The sequence below is a fragment of the Heterocephalus glaber genome, unplaced genomic scaffold (assembly GCF_053883595.1).
Source record: "Heterocephalus glaber isolate CG9 unplaced genomic scaffold, H.glaber_assembly_v1.0 deba00001472, whole genome shotgun sequence".
Lineage (NCBI taxonomy): Eukaryota > Metazoa > Chordata > Mammalia > Rodentia > Bathyergidae > Heterocephalus > Heterocephalus glaber.
In genome coordinates, this window is record NW_028258315.1 from 89,062,430 (window position 1) to 89,081,984 (window position 19,555).

The 19,555-nt window shown below is 40.8% G+C and overlaps 1 protein-coding gene across 24 annotated transcripts in view; it reads left to right on the plus strand.

The window, feature by feature from the left end:
* Positions 1–19,555, plus strand: part of Erc2 (ELKS/RAB6-interacting/CAST family member 2) — a 1,049,338-nt gene that overhangs the window by 860,068 nt on the left and 169,715 nt on the right. For 6 of the 24 annotated variants that reach the window (XM_087182358.1, XM_087182357.1, XM_087182361.1 and 3 more), the window contains one exon: positions 5,969–6,034. The exons of the other annotated variants lie outside the window; for them this stretch is intronic. In XM_087182358.1, the coding sequence (XP_087038484.1) occupies positions 5,969–5,995 (27 nt within the window). In that variant the 3' untranslated portion in view covers positions 5,996–6,034. The remainder of the gene's footprint in view (positions 1–5,968; positions 6,035–19,555) is intronic. 24 annotated transcript variants of the gene reach the window in all.

Consider the following 19,555-nt stretch of genomic DNA (forward strand, 5'->3'; position numbering starts at 1 on the left):
GCTAGGAGATTTGGTTGCCTATCAGTTAAGAAATGGTAGAACCAGAGTCACATTAAAAACACAATTTTCACTGTGTTTAACAAAGCCAAATGTTAATGACTGATAGATGAGGGAGCAAAAATAAAGCCTGTCTTCACTCCCATTCATTTTTATGGTTATCTGGCAGTGGCTCAGCTCTTAGCAGATGTTGACTTTACACTCCCAACAATGCTATTGGCCAATGTGGAGTCTTCCAGCAGCTCTATCTTCAGCTGGGCATCTTGATCCTTCGGCTGAGAGCATTAGCACATGATCCGGGGACTAACTTGTCAGAATTCCTTTTGCTTGAAGGAAATAGAAAACTAGTGTCTAAGTCTTCTGGCAATGATGCTCCTAAAAAGCATTGAGACAGCACCTAAATATGCTTATTTGAAATGAAAGAAAAGCCCACTGCCAGTTTCTATAATGTTCTCAACAGATTGGCAAAGAGGTCTCTGATGGCTACCTTGCCTCAAGGTGTCCTCCTAAGGTGAAACTGCTAAGAAGAACCAGCCCAGGCTGCTTAGGCTGTCCAGCCTTTGCCTCTTCCCTGACAGATGCCCCAGTTTGCCTTTTAAAATATGGATAACACCTGTCACCTCCTCCCTCAGCCAGTGAAGTTTCAGCCTTTAACAATGGAAGTTAGAAGAATAAAGCAGGTGTATGGCTGGTACATTAGAAAGGGTGATAAGTCATTCTGAGGAAGCATGGTCAGCAATCTTGGTGACCCCAAGGAACCCTAAAATCCAGGCAGCAGTTCTCAGAGAAGTCCCGTCACTCAACTGAGCAGGAACTGAGCCTTCCATAGTTCCTGGTCTAGAAATACAGTGATACCTTGGTACTCTTCATTAATCTGTTTGGTGAGGTGCGATGAATACCAAAAGTGATAAGTACTAAACAAATCGTTTTGGCTAGAAAGGTAGCAAGTCATTAGGCAATCAACACCTTTAAATTCTAGCTTAGGGCTGGGAATTTGGGTCAGAGGCACTGCACCTGCCTCACAAGCGCAAGGTGCTCAGTTTGATCCCCTGTACCAAAAAGAAAAATTCTAGCTTATATGTTGAGTACCAGCAAACAATGAGTACCAAGACAAAATGTTCTCATCTGGATCCCTCAAGCACCAAATTCAATGAGTTTCGAAACAGCTGAATACCGCAGTTTAGCTCCGTTTGTTCAGCTCCCCCGTCTCAGGTGTCATGGGGCAGTATGGACGTGAAGGTGCTCTTTCCCCAGGACCATAACACTGTAGGGCGGAGTGTGGCTGATATGTCCATATACACAGCTTCCATTGTCCTGAGAGGATCCTTTCTTCCAAGACCAGAAGGAGCCAGCTTGAGTTGTACCATCACCCTCCAATCAAGCTCTTCACCAGCTTGATAAGAAAGCGGTATAGGGTTGGTAGAACTTAGACCAATGCACAGCATTTCTGGTCAAAATGAGCTTTTCTTCCTGAGGCCTCACAGTTCATTTGGCAAACAGACTGGAATCAGACCCTGGTTCCACAGCTCCTGGCTGGGTGTGCTCAAGGAGCTACCTGACCTTGCCCTCAGCCTTCTGACAGACATCTGTATCTCAGGGCTGCAGTGAGACTTGGTGAGGGAGCCGGACAGCAGCCTGCATTCCCTAACCTAGGGGAAGCACTACTAAGTGTTGAGTCTTCCTCATTCGGTTAGAGATAAGCTAGCATTTATATATATATACTTTTTTGGGTACTGGGGATTGAACTCAGGATCTTGTGCTTGTGAGGCAGGCAGCACACCCACTGAGCTAAGTCCCTGGCCCCTAGCATTTATATTTCAGTGCAGCCAGAAACAGGTATCAGAACCTAGCTGGCACTTTTCTATTCTCTGGGGAATGCGTCTGTTAATGAGCTCCACAGGCTGTAACAAACATAAGTCACTTAAAAGTTTACCCCGTCACCTGAACAGACATGGGCTAAGCATTGCAGGAGCCAGGAGACATAAAAGAACAGTCTCTAGAGGGAAGGTTTAGACTTAAACCTAGGAGAATACTTGGTACCCTAATGAGGCGCTGTTCCTTTCTTTGCCAGGCTCACACCTAAGGCTGTTGTTTTCCTTCACACACCTGTCCTTCCCTGGCTCTGGACAAACCTGTGGTTGAGAATACCTGGAGGATCTATTTTGGTTGAACCCAAGCTCAGGGTATATCATAAATCCCACACTGTGGCCCTACTTTTGTGACTTGCATGAACAAGGGTTGCAGAATGCTGGGACTTAAATCATGAACTGAAGTAAGGTCTGGCCACGACAGACCTGGTTACAGCCAGAGCAAGGCAGCAGCTAGGTTCCCACAAAGGCAGCAGGCTATTTGAATGTGATGCTTTTATGATTTCTACCTCCTTTCTAGCTAAAATAGATGTGACAGTAAGGTCCTCATTAGGAACCTAGTCCTCCAGTTTCAAGGGAAAAAAAAGCAGGCTATCAACTCAAAGAGAATTGCAGTTACTTAAAAAAAAAAAGCCAGACCTACTGATGGCCTCAGGTTTGCCTGCTAGCTGTGCCTGATACTTCCAAATTTAGACCAGCTAAAGGTTTATTTTACCTTGGGTTATTTATAATGTCAGATTATAGAGTTCCTGCTCAGAGCTTCTTTGCTGTGACTAATAATCCCCCCCACACACATACACACACACTGTCTCTTGTCAGGGATGAGTCATTCCCTTTGCCTTTAGATCTTGTCATCAACATAGCCACAGTAAGCAGCCCTTTCAGTGAGGAATTTTGTTTTATCTCAATATTTAGAGAATCCATTAGGGCCCAGCATCTGGGACTACCAGGTTTCCATCAAGACCTCTTGTCCATCACATCCTCCCTGGAGCTGTAGATATGTGCTGAGGTTATTTGGTATATGAGCCTCCCCCTCTTCTGAACTTGCCATTTTGTGGTCTTTCTGCTCTGAGCTCTGGTCCACCTTGTACGGTCCCAGCCTCAGATTCTGTGGACAACAGCACACAGATGACTGATGGACTGAAGGCTTTCTTCCCATCCAGATTATTATTTTTTTTGGCAGAGCAATCACTCACAAAGGACACATGGAATCAAACACCAGGTGGCATCCAGAAAAGCCACTGCAGAATAGATTTGGAAACATAAAAAGAAAGGAAATGGACTCTCCCAGGCTTGATAGATCCATTTTAAAACTCCAGATATTTCTGAATAACTTGACATGAAGATAGGGATCAATTGATAATTATTTGTTCCTCATAATTTGGGCCCCAAATTTATATTTCTGGCTGAACAAATTAATATTTTCCCAGAAAGATGCAGGCAGCTGTGGCCATTTGGAAGACCTCAAGCTGCCTCTCTGATTAGCTCCTGCATTTTTTTTTTTACTCCCCAAATGGACACTCACTTGTACTGAAATCACTTGATGATGAGGGTCAATCCATGTTTATATTTTGAACCCTACAAAGACTAGAAATGGCCACTACTTTTCATTCTGTTTTCTTCTAAAAACTTGTTAAACTTTAAAAACTGAAGCCTTTTAAAAATGCATAATATCCCAAGTTCACAAAAGGAATTTATCCACATTTATGCCATGTTAAGTGTTAGCAAAGTTTATATTGGACTGTCATATTTCTTTACTTTATTCACTAGCATACAAGACGTCAATCTCAACATCTGGTTTTTAATAACCCTCGACATCTGGGAGCTCCTTTCTATTCCTATAGTGAACAAGGAACAGTAGTGATATTGGCAGTGTATATTTTCAAGCTACAACTCCTGTCTGTTTCAATCATAATTAATTACCACATTTTAATATATTTAATTTGCTAAAAGTAATTTGCATTAGACCACATTCTATTGTTAAGAAAGTAGTGGCAGCAGATTTTGGTAGCAATGACTTTTCCTTTTTTCTTTCTTTTTTTTGAAATTAAAACCTTATATGAATAGATTTGGAACAAACTGTGTGTGTGTGTGTGTGTGTGTGTGTGTGTGTGTGTGTGCTGTTAGGTTTTAAATGCAGAATGAAATAAACTTTCTGCAAGGCAAGTTATTTTATAGCCATTTAGGAAGCAGTCAGCAGGGGCTGTGTGCTACATTTTGTGAAAGCCTCCTATGTTGTTTTGTGACTTTGGTAAATCATAGCCTCTCTCTGTGCCTGGAGTATTCCTAAAGCAGCAACTTCAGGGGTCAAGAACCTTATGATAAAAGCCAGGGCCTCTATCCAGAGAAATATATTTACACACATACTGAACAACATTCTGCGTTGAATTTCAGGGTTTGCTAGACTTCCTGAAGCCCACATATGGACACCTCAGAATCTCATGTTTTATTAATATGAAAAGGAACATCAACTTTGCTTTTTCCGTAGACAAAGAGGAGTCCAATGAACGTGTAAATATGTTTTCTCCTAGTCATGTAGGGAAGTTTATTGGCAGAAGCAATTAGGCTATTTAATAATAAATAAATAGGTACATTTTATATAAGAAGATTTTGCCAAAATTATCAGTGTATGTCATTTTTTCCCCAAAATATTCCTACCTAAACTGTTAAGTAAAAATTCATGCTGAGTTTCTAATTCAGACTCTGAAAGTTCCTTGAGTAATTCAAGTCCATCCAGGATTCTTCATCTTTGGGCCACAGACCTTTTCAGCAATCTGGTAAACTCTCTGGATCTCTTCTCAGAATAATATTTTCAAATGTATGAAATGATAGAGATACAAAGGAAAGGAATTATGTCAAGAGTCAGTCTGAAGACCACCCATCTAAATCCATGAGCAATTAAAACTGACCTTGGCTTATTGGCAAGACTTGGTCGAACTGTATGAAATTGTTCTTTTTCTAGATCAAAAATGGTCAAATATTGGCATTTTCAGATAATTCAACTGACTATTATGACAACTTAATAACAAGAAGAACCTAAATATGAGAAAATATCCCAAACTATTTTTGTCCTGTTGCTGGCTTTCAAAACAAAGAAATAAACCATGGTAAAAATCTGGTTTCATTAGGGATTTATTAAATGACCCTGCTCCCAAATTTATGTGTGAAACCAGAATATAGACCACTCTGTCTTAAATGTTTTGTTTTGACCCACCCAGTAAAGAGGAAAGATTGTTCAAAGTAGGCATGTGATGATGGTAAATATACATCTATCTTCAAGACTCATTTTTCCGCATGTTGGTCACTGTGCTGAGAGGAAAGTGGCCAGAATCACTTTGAAAACATTTTCAACAAGAATTCAGACCAAATTAGTTCCAGTGACTTGACAGTTGAACACACTGCTAAATAGAACTTCCTTTGTACAAGCATTCTACTAAATTGAAAGTTTACTTTCGATCTTTTAAACTCATTTGATTGCAAATGTCTAGTCATTTTATGCAAATGTATAATCATTCCATGTTGTGCACCTTCTCTTTGATGGGAACAGAAAAATACAACCTGACGAATAAGATTACAGTATGTTTGAGCCTTTGTGAAATAACTAATAAGAATTATCACATGTGACGTTTGTTTCAACCAAGTAGATGGAGTTCACTTTTTTCTTTAATTCTTCAACCTTTATCGATACTTTAAGCATAAGAGAAATTAAGGGTATATGATTACTATAATTACTTCTCTGCTTGCTTTAAAGGTTTAACCTACTCTTCAGGCATAGGCAATTCAGATTGCATGCTTTACAAAAAAAAATCATCTGCTAATGTAGTCTAATTTTAATCTTCTAATCCAGTCTTGGCACAGTAAGAGCCGGATGGGTGGAATGTTTGTGGGGTTACCATAGATATAAAACTTAGTTATGCATTTGACAAGTCAGTGGTGTGGAACTTAAATGAGTATGGATGTTTTGTGTCCTCGTTCTTTAAGATGAAAAAACAAAGTGAAGATTCATATGCCTTTCCAATGCATCTCAGTGTGACTAACCTTCTCTTCTTTCATTCTGGTGCTCCCTCCTCTTTGTGCACCTCCCCACCTCGGGCCGGCCACAGGATGACGAGGAGGGCATATGGGCATAGCCGGGCCTGTAAACCAAAGTTCCAGTTTTGTTTTGAGGGGTGAGAAACCAACTTTTATATCATTTTTCTAAAAAAGAAATTATTGCATTCTAGTGTTGTGTTGTATGCGTGCTCCCTTGTGCTCGCTGATGTTTGTGATTGTGCCCTGTGTTTGCTACTGTGTTCTGTGAGTGCAGAATGTCCACATGCCCTGACCATTCCCAAGAGCCCTGTCCATCCTGCCTCACCTTCCTACCTCAATCACATGATTGCTCTGCCTTGTTGGGGCTGGGTTTAGCACAATTCAAATGTTTCTTTGTTATTTAAAATGCAAACTATGGCCTTATTAGGCTGTGTACACACATTTTAAGGCATGATTGTTGACTCAGAAATTGTCACAATTCTCCAGTTGTGGTTTTCAGCCAACTGTTTGCTTTTACCAGATATGCCAGTGTGGTATGACTCTCATGTCCTTTTGGTTGTTTCAAATGTTTGGCAATGAATAAGGAAAATAAAAGTATTTATCTCCATAGAGGTTAAAGTATCGTCTTCAAGAAGCCTGTTTAATGGATTATGGTATCTCTTCCATGGCAGTTGTGAAGAAAACACAAAGATCAAGTCATAGTAATGGTGAATGAGTAACTGTAACTCTTTAAATGAGTTAGAATAGATATATTGATATCAGTAGATTTCACTAGTAGGATTTTATCCGTTGCTTTAAAATCTGTTCTTCTGGGTAGCTTTGCCTTATAAATTACATGCATTCCATTTTACAGAGAGTTTTGCAATTCTAAAAACTGATTTTTAGCTATTAAGAATGCATTTCTGTCCTTTCTGCATTATAATTGAATAGTGGAACATGTAATTACCATATGGTTGTAAATGGAACATTGAACTCTATCAGGTTTTGTGGCTGGGAATTGCACCTCTCCTGTGTACTGCTGGATGTTTAATACGTAGTCACAAATTTTCTAGCGCTGAATGTTCATATGGTTACATGGAATACACTACTGAACTTGATGACATTGCACATGACATTTTGTTCAGAACAAGGAATGTGGTAGATTGTGTGCCAGGGTAAATTTTTCTGGTTTGAAAATATTCCACATGCAGTTTTGTTTTTTTTTCTGGGACAAACATGAAATGTCATAGTCCTGGAGAATCAAAAGGTTTGAGATAATTTTGTGGGATAATTGAAAATGTGTGCCCTTCCTCAAGTCTTGCCTCTCATAACAGGGCAGTTCAAACAGGGCAATTGTGGCCAGGAACTTGTGTGTGTTACCTGTGGATGACAGTTTCACCGCTATTTCACTTCTTCGTTTAATCTGCTGTAGGTCTCACACATGGGTCAGATTGCTGTCTTTGGTCCTGCAGGGAGTATATGGAAGTTGGTTTTAGCATAGAACATCTTTCCTCGTAGTAAACATGTAGCCCCAGATCCATTTGCCGCTAGTAAAGCCACCTTCACATTCACATCTGAGGGCTCACCACTCCTCCCCTTCCTGGGTAAAGGGAAAAATAGTGGTGGAATTAACACTTCAGATGGAGTGCTTCCAAAGGGAAATTTGTCAGTGTGAGGCAGTGAGAAAACCAGAAAAATCCCTCGGGTTCTATCTGACTCTCTATCAAGCAAAAAATAAGAGAAACACCACGTTTACACACAGAAAAACTAATAAAAGTGTAAATTTACCTAAGACAGTATTAAATGAGAAGAAAGGGGTTTATAACATTGAAAAGCAAACCTGTGAAACTTGCCTGAACCATGCGTAAGTAAGTATGCAAAGGAAGATTCTTTGAGTTTGGCAGTTTCCTCCGAACTATAGCTCCTACTTGGGGCCCTTCTAAGAAAACACTTCTTCTGTCATAGGCACGCATTAATGTCCTAGGCTGCATTGTGTCTCTTCTTGAATGCTAAGGATTTTTATTGCTCTTTCACAAGATTCAGGACATCCTCTGTGCTGTTGTTCCCTGAGATATAATCCTGATAGTCATCATTCTCAGGACGAACTGTCACTCAGACTCAGAAAATCCTACTTGGTCAGGGCAAATGTAGACAATGGTGTTAAGCCCCTGTCCCCTTTATTTCTATATGAATCCCCCCTGCAAAAAAGAAACAGTGTCCTCAGAAAATTAGCCAATATATAATCTTACTTTAATATGTTATAATAAATTTTATAGGCTTCTGAGGAAAACTACTTATCTTTTTTATAACTCCTTTAAACAAATTTGTTCAGATATCCTCAGGCTTTTAACACAATATCTTTAAGGATTTAAATAATGAGATACTGGGGGAAGCTTCTATTTTTGAACAGCCTTTGCATGTTTTGAGTTGCATTACAATCTGTAAAGCCTAAGGAGACATTAAATTTATAACTAAAGATGGATAATAGTAGTACATTAAAATTAACTGTTTTGAATGATTTGATTTATGACCCTTATGAACAAAACATCACAAGGTAGTATTTTATAGGCATCAGTAATATGCTTATAATAGCATCAGGAGGCTCTACTTGAATATGGAGTTTTGGTGCTGATGTGAATCATAATTTAAGAGAAGTTGGTTTAAAATTTACAACAAATTTGAATTCATATAACAATTGTGACAGCTCCTCCCTTTTTTTGCCACTTCTGGAAACTACACCCAGATATGATTTCTTTGTCTCACTGTGATCATTTAAGAGTGGTATTTTCTGAGAGCAAAGTAGATGGGGGAAAATGTGCTTTTCTAAAGAGTATTGACAGGGCCGGGGATTTAGCTCAGTGGTTTCACTGCCTGCTGTGCAAACGCAACAACCCAAGTTTGATCCCCGGTACCAAAAAACAAAAAAACAAACAAAACAAAAGAGTATTGGCAGCCACTACAGCTAGCCTTTCTCCCCTTTGAACCTCTTGCCCAGCCCCATCTTTATCAGAGTGTGGCATGTCCAGTCCACAGGGTCCTGCACTTGGAAAGGCCTCACTCTTAGTTTAAAAATATCTTCTGTTACCATCTCTAAATTCTGAATAATTTTTAAGAAATCATTTTCTTAATTTGCATTTTTCGGCATTTTCATTTTACACTGGGTCCCATAAATTATATAGTCTGTGCGCCTGAGACCTGCCATGCATTCCAATACTTTGCCTCTGACGTCTCTCTAGTCCCCCTCTCTCTAGGCTCATACACATCCTTGTATTCTTATGCCTAGGATTTACCTCTCTCACCTTATTACTCTAGTTTTCTTCTGCAGACTCCATGGGATCCCATTTCAGCATGTTGTTGCTCCCCTGGGCATCCATGCAATGCTTGTCAAACCTCTGTCCTCTCACCACCCCACTTCACCCTCAAACATCTGACTGTGCAAAAGTACTATGGAGACTTGACTGTATTTTCTGTCTCACTTTGTGAAAACACAGGAAAAGCAGCTCTTCAATTCTCCATAACTGTCCTTTGGGACAATCCATCTGATACCGAAATCATTCGTGTCCACAGATAACTCTTCATCTCCATTGAATGAAAGTGCTTTCCTTGAACCGCCCAAGAGGAGTTTAGCTTTCATTCATTTATATACTCAGTGAGGTGGGGAAGAGGGGACCCAAGTAAAGGCACTTTTGTGAGACTCAGTGACCCATCTGCCATGACATTTGAATGTTTGAGTGCCTACTACAAACTCTTGTAATAGAGCAGACATAGAGTGCAAGATCATTTTTATTTCTTAAACCACTAGAAAGGAATAAATCTTTTTTCATTGAAAGCATATGTAAATTTTAGCACCTAACTCATAAAAATACAGATGTGGCATTAACAAGTTGGGAATGCAGTCGTGATGATAGTCGATGCATCCTGTTCAAAATGAAGAATTGTAGCTGTCTGTTGCCAGCATGGGGACAGTTAGTGAGCACAAATGGGAATCTCAGAACACTGAAACATGGGAAGAGGCTTTCACACACGGAATTAGTGCTGGCAGGGAGAGTGCACCTGCCTGGCTTCCCTCAGGAAGAATAGAACAAAGAGGACAGAGATGTTTCATTGGGGCTCAGGAGTTTCTGCCTTCCTTTCCTTCTCAAAGTAGACCTGCGCTTATCTGGAACAGAAGAAACTCACTGGCTAGGAAAGAAGTTGTGAAAAGAACCCTGGGCTCAATATAAATGGAAGTTTCCTTTACACTTCCTGGTCAGAGATGATATCTACTAGTGCCTTGATTTACCCTAGATCTGACATGCCTGAAGATCTGATACCTCTCTGCCTTATGCCATTGTCTGCTAAGACTCTCTTCATTTATATATTCATTCATTCATTCATTTATTCTTTATTTATCAGTTCTTTTATCAGGTAATTAAGTTCCTGACTAGATGCTGAAAAATTGAAGGTGAATAACATGTAATTGCTACTCTATGAATTTTACCATGTAATTGGGGGAAACAAAAAAACAATTAAAAGTATGAATAGTAACTTTCTATATTTTGATTATTGTTTCAATGGAAACTAGGAAGATATTGATATAAACAAGAGGAACCTACTTAAGGGTGTTTTTTGAGGATCTCTTCAAGGAAGTGAGCTTTAAGCCAAATCTTGAAAGTGAAATAGTGAAGAGGACCCGCATTCAGGTGTGTGCTCAGGAGAATACTTAAATAGCAAAGATTGCAAAGAAAACCATAATTGTAAGATAGAGAAATTTTTTTTTCTGTAGAAAAACAAAGCCTCAGAAGTTGTAGGTGGTTGAAAATGTTCTAGAGAGTAGAGGACAAGGTCATTAGCTCCAGAAGTCCCGCTCCGATCACCAGGCATTAAGAATTCTGTCGGTGAAGGGGTGTCTTGGTGTCTTGTGAGATTGTGACTGTTCGTGATGATTGACTTCCCACCTTGAAGAAACTTTAGGCAGTTTCCTTTCAAGAGTTGAGATGAGAAGTAACCAGAAGTAGCTATAATCTATTCAGAACTACTATGACAATGACTCTGCTTCTAGTTCCTCAATCAATTCCTGGACAAAGTGAGATGTCTTTGATTTATCTCTGTCCCCACTGCCACCTCCTTGTCTTTTCTTTCTTTTTCTATTCCTTCTCTTCTTTTTTATTGTTCCTCTGGAAGCTAGCTATACATTTTTGTCTTCTATCTAGACTTCTATGGCCACTCTTCAGAGCTATAGCTTGAACATCTTACCCACAGTCCTTGCAACCAGTAATTTATTTTTAAAATATTTCTTTACTACTAGAATCAAAGCAGTGAGCAAAGTACAGTTTCTACTCTAAAGGAATTTAGTGTAGTAGATAGATTCTTAAGCTGGTATCCATGGACCCTAAGGCATCTACAAATCCTCTGACATAGTTAACAAATGTCAGTTTAGGTGTTTGCACATTCCTCTGTGGAGAGCATCTGTGATCCCCAACATGTACTCAGAGGGGCCAGCGTGACTCCAAAAAGATGAAGAACTACTCATCTCTGGAAGACTGAGACACTCTGGTGGCTGGCTAATAGTGTGACTTCTGAATTCAGGAAGGCCTAGGTTTGCATTCGCAGTCACTTGACTGAGTGACCTTGGATAAGTGGCCTCTGCTCCTCCATTTCCCACTGTGGAAAAGTTTGTGCAGCCGTCACAGGGCTGTGGTGGGGACCAGACAAGATGGGCTGGGCAGGGTGCGTGGCAGGACTGGTATAGGCGAGTGCTCAGTCCCAGTAGAATACCTCTATTACTGTTACTTCTGGTGCCTGGAGAATGTGCTCCATCTGCCAGCTGAGGAAAATGGTTGAAACTATGAGATTGCTGGGTTTGGGAAGGGAAAAGATGCAGGAGAAAGGAGAAGGCAAAGCAGGAAGTTTACTTTTACATATCTACACCCAAACCAACCAAAAATTTCCTAGCAGACGTGTTTGCTTCTAAAAACACACCCTCTCCAGTCACTTTTGATTGATGGACTAATTGATTTTGGCCCTAGAGTATTGCAAAGGAAGATCTGACTGCTGGATATGGATTAATCCATGTTTGCAGTGGTGTTACTTTCAGCTAAAAGAAAAATCTAAATGAACAATTACAAGTGATGAACTGAGAGAGAGAAATAGTTATTGGTGTCTCAATCCATCTCTTTCTGGTCTCCAGTGTGGAGGATTTGAGGACTGAATCAGAAGCTCTTGAGCAGGATGAAGTGCATAAAATTAGATTTTTTTGTTTTTTTTTTTTTTTCTGGCACTCATAAGTGTTACCTGGCACAGCAGTGCATGTTGGCTTGGATATGACCATACTCTCAGGAGCTGGAATCTGGCTGAGAAATCATAAACAAACAGTGGTGATAAATGACCACGGCCAGAGGCAGGAGGCATCCAGTGGAGTGTTGTTGCATTACATTACAACCTTCCTGTGCCAAGGCTGGCGCACCGGGAGCACTTCAGCCCTCCTACACCCTTGTCATTTGTGAAGTGTGGTGCTAGTCTGTTCTTATTTAATCTCTTTATTAATGATCTATAAAGGGGAGAAAAGAGCATGTGAAAGAGACTTACAGATGACACTAATTTGGGAGGTGCTGGAAACACTCATGAAGTCAGAGAAATCACACAAATGGCCCAAAGAAGGCTAAGAACATTGCAGGGGTGGGGGAGCCAAATCTTGGAGAAGTCCAGACACTCACATCTGGAGGAAATTGATCAGACACAGACACAATAGTTGGGAGGGGTATGAAAAACCAAATACTAAAAGAAAATTTTAAAAAATTGAGAGGACATTGGGAAATCCAACCCGAAAGTCTGCCATGGGTCAGAGAGGGGAGAGGTGCCAACAAAAGTTAGCACTAACTGTATGTTAGCATCTCTGACAATCTTGCCTATAGACTGTCTTATACCTAGTGCATCACACAGTATGTATACCCTTGCTCAGAGAATCTGAACTTGCCAAAAGGATGGAGAAGGCTTTTAAAGAACACAGCCACTAGATGAGGGCAGAGCACTGTTTGATGTTGGATCTAGGTCCAGAACTCCCCAAAAGCATCAGCATTGGACTATATGGTCAGAATGACATTTTCAGAGAAAGTGTAAGGTATTTCCTCTTTGGAATATGTAAATGTTGACTTGAGAAGGTTCCTACGTCTCATTCCTAGACTTCTCCACTGACAGTAGAGACATTTCAGAGCTCCACCTTGGAGGACTGTCCAATTGTTGGACAACGTAACATGCCAAATCAGAATTTTCCTGCTGGTTCAGGGAGAGAAGCCTCAGTTCTATCTCTTTTCAGACATCTCTACAGCCCCAACAAAATGTAAAAACCAAACAGCATCTAAAACAAGAGGGCAAATTTATGGCCACTGCTAAATGTATCAACCAAAATAGCTGTATTTCTTTCTGTCATTAGGGCATCAATTGCTAGAGGCCATTAGCTACACTGGGTGTGTGTTAACTCCATCCTCATGGCCCCCATGTGTGTGTTACCCAGGGTGCAGCGCCCAGGGTTCTCTGCAACAACATAGTTTTTGTACTCAACAGCTGCCAGATAGTCTTACAAAACAGATACTAGGATTTCCATTTAGCCCGCCCTGTGTGTCAGAGAGACTTTGGGATGGGAATGTACATTCTCTCTAGCTTTGTTTTCCAGAAAATATAATCCAAATGCTAAGAACCACAGCATAGAGCAACTGAGAACTTCTACTGCACCTTGCCCTTGTCCAGGTGGCTCATGTGAGCAATACTGAGTGTGGTACAGCCTGGGTGTCAAGCCTCGATCTCTCCAAAAAGGTCTTGCACTCAGAATCACTGGGCAGTATTTGCCTCACAGCTCTTGCCATAGCGACAAGAGTCACTGAGAAGGTAAGTGTGCATAAGGTGCTCTGCCACTCCCTCTAGCCTAGCCTGAAGCTTGGGGGCCAACCTGAATTGTTAGCAGCCCTGCCTCTGTGTGCCCTGATAATTCAGGTCCCTCATGTGATGTCTGTGTTGGGGTTTGCAGCAAGTGGACAGCTTTGGATTCTGCCTGTCCCCAAACACCTTTTTAGTGCCTCTGTCAATATGATAGAAACAGAGCTCTTGGAAGGATATAGAAGAAATGTTATTATAATCTCTTTGAGAGAAGATAATGTCTCTCACTGAACCTACCAAATCTTTCAGACCCAAAACAGAAAGGCAAATTGCTGTATGTTGCTAACCCCCGCCCCTACCCCATACATTGTGCCTTTGTCCAAGAGGAAAATGTAGAATGAAGCTCAGGAATAAAAATGGTAAAGATCACTTTCACTGGAAACTTCAGCTTCCTATAGTCACTACTTCTTTTCCCTTACTTACAGCTTTTATGTTCATTGTAGAAAACTGAGAAAGTTTAATTAGGAATCCCAAAATAAAATTCAGAGAAAGTACCAGTTTTTAACCTTTCAGTATACATCTGAGAGTATTTGTCTATAGAGATATGGTCATGGAAACATAGGCTTGATGGGGCCTGAAGTCTGACTCTGCATAGTTTGGGGTGCAGAGTGGTTGGGAAGCACCCAAACTGGCTTCTCACAGGCCAAGTTCAAATACTGGTTCCACCACTCTCACTTGCCTGTCTAAGCCTCTACAGGTAGCTGAGGCTACTATTATTGTTGTTATTGACTCAGTGTCACATGACCATCCTTCCATGTTGATAAACTGGCATCTGTGTAAAATTTTGATTTCTGTTCTGCATTAAGCAGTCTGAGGGACCAGGGCAGGCTGAGTGGGCACACTGGATCCCTCTGGGGGTGTGGGGCTGGGAGGAGGAACGCTGCTCAGAGGCCTTGTTTCTGGCAGGTGTGAGGCTTCCCTGTGGCCAGTGGTATCAGGATGCCTGTGGCTGCCTTGAGTCAGCCTTTCAGGTCCCCAGCACCCCTTCTCCTTTCAGGGCATCTTGATCTCCAAGTCACTGCGTTATTTCAAAGGAGTTCTACACAAATCCCTCTATTTAAAAAAAGTTCTCTGTGATTAAATAGGGTGTCTCCCCCTGCCCCATGGTGAGCTGAGAATAGATTCTGCATGTGGCGTTTTGGCTTTGGCTGCTGCTGTTTTGAGTTTATAGTTTTATTTATTGTTTTGTAATTTCATCCTCTGACACCCAGACCCTGGCTTGGGAGCATGATGAAAATCATGTTATAGAAAGTACTTTTCGTTCTTTTTTGTCTGAAGGCAGGTGACACACTAGGGAATTAGAGACTAGTGTGTTTTCTTCTGAGGAGGGAAGGCTTGTGTCACTAAGAGCATTTCCACCAGCTGATCTGAAACATGATTCAGGCTCACAGGCTGTTCAGTGTAATCAGCCTTAGAAAAGAATTGTCCTTCCCTCTAAGGGAATGTGGAAAGAGAAAGGGAGAATGAGGAAGTGCTCCAGAGCCAAAGAACAATCTTTGTCTCCCCTTATACAACAGGCCTGGGACTCTGTGATATCTGATATGTCAGATAAGAAGGTGACTATGTATGAGGGCACAGGCTGAGACGCGCCAGATGAATTTTCTCCACGTTATTATTTTTTTAAATTATGGAGGCACTAACATGTTGATTGCGACCAGACTTTTAAGCTGTCTTCACACTAGCTTCCTGAGTGAGCAGGAATGCCTGACAGGGGCCCAGGACTCCCACCATGGAAGCCTGCAGAGCTCCAGGGAATTGGCATAGTTCTCCTCAGGAAGCCTCTGACCAGGAGCAGGGGCAGGAACAGAGAAGGTGTGTTCTCTCCATTCCCCTCCATGGGTCACTTGTGTTCCACTGAACACAGAGGGAGAGGCCTCCACCCAGTGGCTCTCATCTCAGGGAAAAGCTATAAAGCTGTTAGAGCTGATTTGCCTCTCTTCCCACTTCTGATTTACTCCCATGGGTCTCTCGCTTGTGTGGAGAAAATGCCTGTGTCCTGGTTTTCCTCTGGTCTTCCATCAGTTCAATGAGAGGTGACAAGCAGGTGACACCATGCCTATTATACAGTAAGACAGTGAGTTTGGAACAGTTGAGATTTGTCCAAGGCTGAGGTAGGATTTGGGAGAACCAGGACATGTGCTACAAACAGGGGACTCATGGCCAACTCTTCCATTCACTGTGGTGGTTGTTCCCTGGGGCTATTCTCCAGATCACTGGTTTTGGATATTTTTTTTTTCTTAAATTCTTTTATTGGTACATTTTAGTTATACAGCACAATTACATTTCTCATTGGGAACTTGTACCTTTACATGATGCATCTTGGTTCTTATTTTTTCCCCATTCCTAGCCCTCCCTTCACCCCCTCCACCCTTCCCTATTTACAAAGACTTTATTTCCATTTTTCCATTTCTCATCCTTTTTCCTTTCCCTTCTTTCCTTTCCCCTGCCCTTCCCACTATGCCTATCCCTTTGGACCTTTTCTTCCTATTTTGCATTGTCGATTATTCATTCTAATCATTGGTACATTTTAGGTATACAATATAATGACATTCATCATTGGAAATTTGCACCTTTACATAGTCTCTCTTGGTTCTTATTTTTCACCCTTGCCCAGCCCTCCCTTCAACCCCTCCATTCCTCCCTATTTACAAAGATTTTGTTCCTATTTTTCCATTTTCTCATATTAATTCCATACCCTTCTTTCCTTTCCCCTACCCCTACCCCTCCCCCTTCCCCTTTGCCCCTTTTCTTCCTATTTCACATTACCTATTAAACATTTTAATCCTTGTTTACACTTTCAGTTTCTCACACCAGCAAAACTATTCGATGTTTATACATGTGTGTCCTGTTTATTTCACTTAAGAGTATCGCCTCAATGTACATCCACTTAGCTATAAATGTCTCTAATTTCTCATTTTTTATGGCTGAGTAGTACTCCGTTTTATAAAAAAAAAATCACATTTTCTTTATCCAGTCTCCAGTTGATGGGCATTTGGGCTGTTTCCAAGTTTTAGCTATCACAAACTGTGCTGCTATGAACATGGGCACACATATATCACTGTGGTATGATTCTTTTAATTCTTTGGGGAAGATCCCCAGCAGTGGAATAGCGGGGTCAAATGGGACTTCCAGTCCTAGTTCTTTGAGGTATCTCCATACTGACTTCCACAGTGTTTGCACCAGTCTACACTCTCACCAGCAGTGCAGCAGGGTTCCTCTTTCCCTATAGCCCCACCAGCATTTATTATTGATTGATTTCTTGATAGCAGCCATTCTTTCTGGAGTGAGGTGGAATCTCAGCATTGTTTTCATTTGCATCTCTCAAATGACCAGTGATGTAGAACATTTTTTCATGTATTTATTTGCTATTTCTACTTCCTTGTCTGAGAAATGTCTGTTCATTTCAGATGCCCATTTTCGGATTGGGTCTCTAAATTTGGGAGCTCTGATCTTTTTAAGTTCTTTGTAGATTTGAGATAGTAGACCTTTGTCTAAGGAAAAGCAGGTGAAGATGTTTTCCCACATTGTGGGTTGTCTCTTCCCACTGCTGGTGGTTTCTCTTGCTGTGCAGAAGCTTTTTAATAAGAAGAAATCCCACTTGTTGATTGTTTGTACTAGCTCACGGGCAACTGAGGTTTTATTCATAAAATCTTTTCCTACACTGAGGTCTTCAAGAGTTCTGCCTAACCTCTGTTCCAACTGGTTCAGTGTTTCTATTTTAATATTTAGATCTTTAATCCATTTTGATTTTAGTTTAGTGCATGGCAAGAGATATAGATCTAGTTTTAATCTTTGGCAAGTTGAAACCCAATTTTTCCAGCACCATTTATTAAAGAAGCTATCTTTCCTCCAGTGAGGGTGTTTGGCTCCTTTACTGAAGATAAGATGGCTGAGTGTGTCTGGTGTTGTTTCTGCATCTTCTAATCTATTCCACTGGTCCTCAGGTCTGTTTCTTTGGCAGTACCATGCTGTTTTTATCACAGTAGCTTTGTAGTATAGTTACAGGTTGGGGATTGTGATACTCCCTGCCATGCCTCTGTTCCCTAGAATTGCTTTTGCTATTCTGGGTCTCTTCGTGTTCCAAATGAATTTTTGGATTGTTTTCTTGAGGTCTGTGAAGTATGCTGCTGGGATCTCAATTGGAATTGCATTAAATCTATATAGCAGTTTTGGAAGTATGGCCATTTTCACTATATTAATCCTTCCTACCCAGGAGCAGGGGACGTCTTCCCATTTTCTGATATCATCTTCAATCTCTCTTTTCAGAGTGCCATAGTTTTCAGAGAAGAGATCTTTGATTTCTTTTGTTAGGTTGATTCCTAGGTATTTCAGTTTTTTGGATGCTATTGTGAAAGGAATTGTTTGCCCTATTTCTCTCTCAGTGAGTCTGTCATTGGTGTAGAGGAAAGCTATTGATTTTTGTGTGTTGACCTTGTAACCAGCTACTTGACTGAATTTGGTTATTAAGTCTAGAAGACTTTTGGTAGAGTTCTTGGGTTCTTCTATATAGAGTATCATATCATCTGCAAATAATGACAATTTGACTTCTTCATTTCCTATCTTTATTCCTTTTATTTCTTTCTCTTGTCTAATTGCCTTGGCTAATGTTTGCAAAACTATATTGAACAAGAGTGGTGATAGTGGACATCCTTGTCTTGTTCCTGATTTTAGTGTGAAGGATGTCAGTTTTTGACCATTTAGTATGATATTGGCTGTTGGTTTTTCATAGATGGCTTCTATCAGTTTGAGGTAGAGACCATCTATTCCAATTTTTTGTTGGGTTTTATCATAAATGCGTGGTGGATTTTGTCAAATGCTTTTTCTGCATCTATGGAGATAATCATATAGTTTTTGTCCTTGGCTCTATTGATATAGTGTATTTCATTGATTGATTTACGTATGTTGAACCACCCCTGCATCCCTGGGATGAATCCCACTTGATCAGGGTGTGTGATCTTCTTGATGATCTTCTGCATTCTATTTGACTGGTGTTGGATATTAAGAGATATTGCTTTTTTAAAAATAGTAACACAGTCAGTGTTCAAATAAATTTGAGCACAACTGAATTAAGCAGAATTCAATAGGCTTCTTCATTGCAGACCTCCTCAGAACCTTTGATAGGCCAGTGTCTGCAGACCAGTTGTCATACTCTGGGAGAAAGAGAGTGTATGCCATGCTTACTGCCCAGGGCCTTTTACTTCCCAGACCCTCATGTAGAATCTGAATGCATACAGTATATTTAGGGAAAGTCTTTTGTTTCATCTTTTAAAGTATCTATCAACAAAGATAGCTAATTCACATAGTGCTCAAAATGCTACAGTGTTATAAAGCTTCACTGTCTGTATTCATTGCAGGAAAGTGACCAGAATGCTGCATATGGTCTGAACTCTGCTACTGTAGCACAAAAGCAGCGAGAGACCATAATAAGGAAATGGACAGCCATGACACTGTTGCAACATAAACTATATTTGTAGACAACAAAATTTGAATTTCGTATAATTTTCATGTGTCACAAAATATTCTTTTGATTTTCTCCCAACTGTTTAAAAAGGAGGGGTGGCACACAAACTCTACAAAAAAACTAGTGGCAACCCTGATGTGAGCCAGTGGCCTGGGGTTTGCCACCTCATCCCGAGTGTTTTCACATTGGCCACGTGTTCAGTCCTTACATCTCCAGATGAGGAAATTTGGGCACAGAGAGGGGCTTTCCTTGCCCAAAGTCCTACAGCTCTGGAATCCCAGAACCAGGATTCCATCGTAGGTGTGTC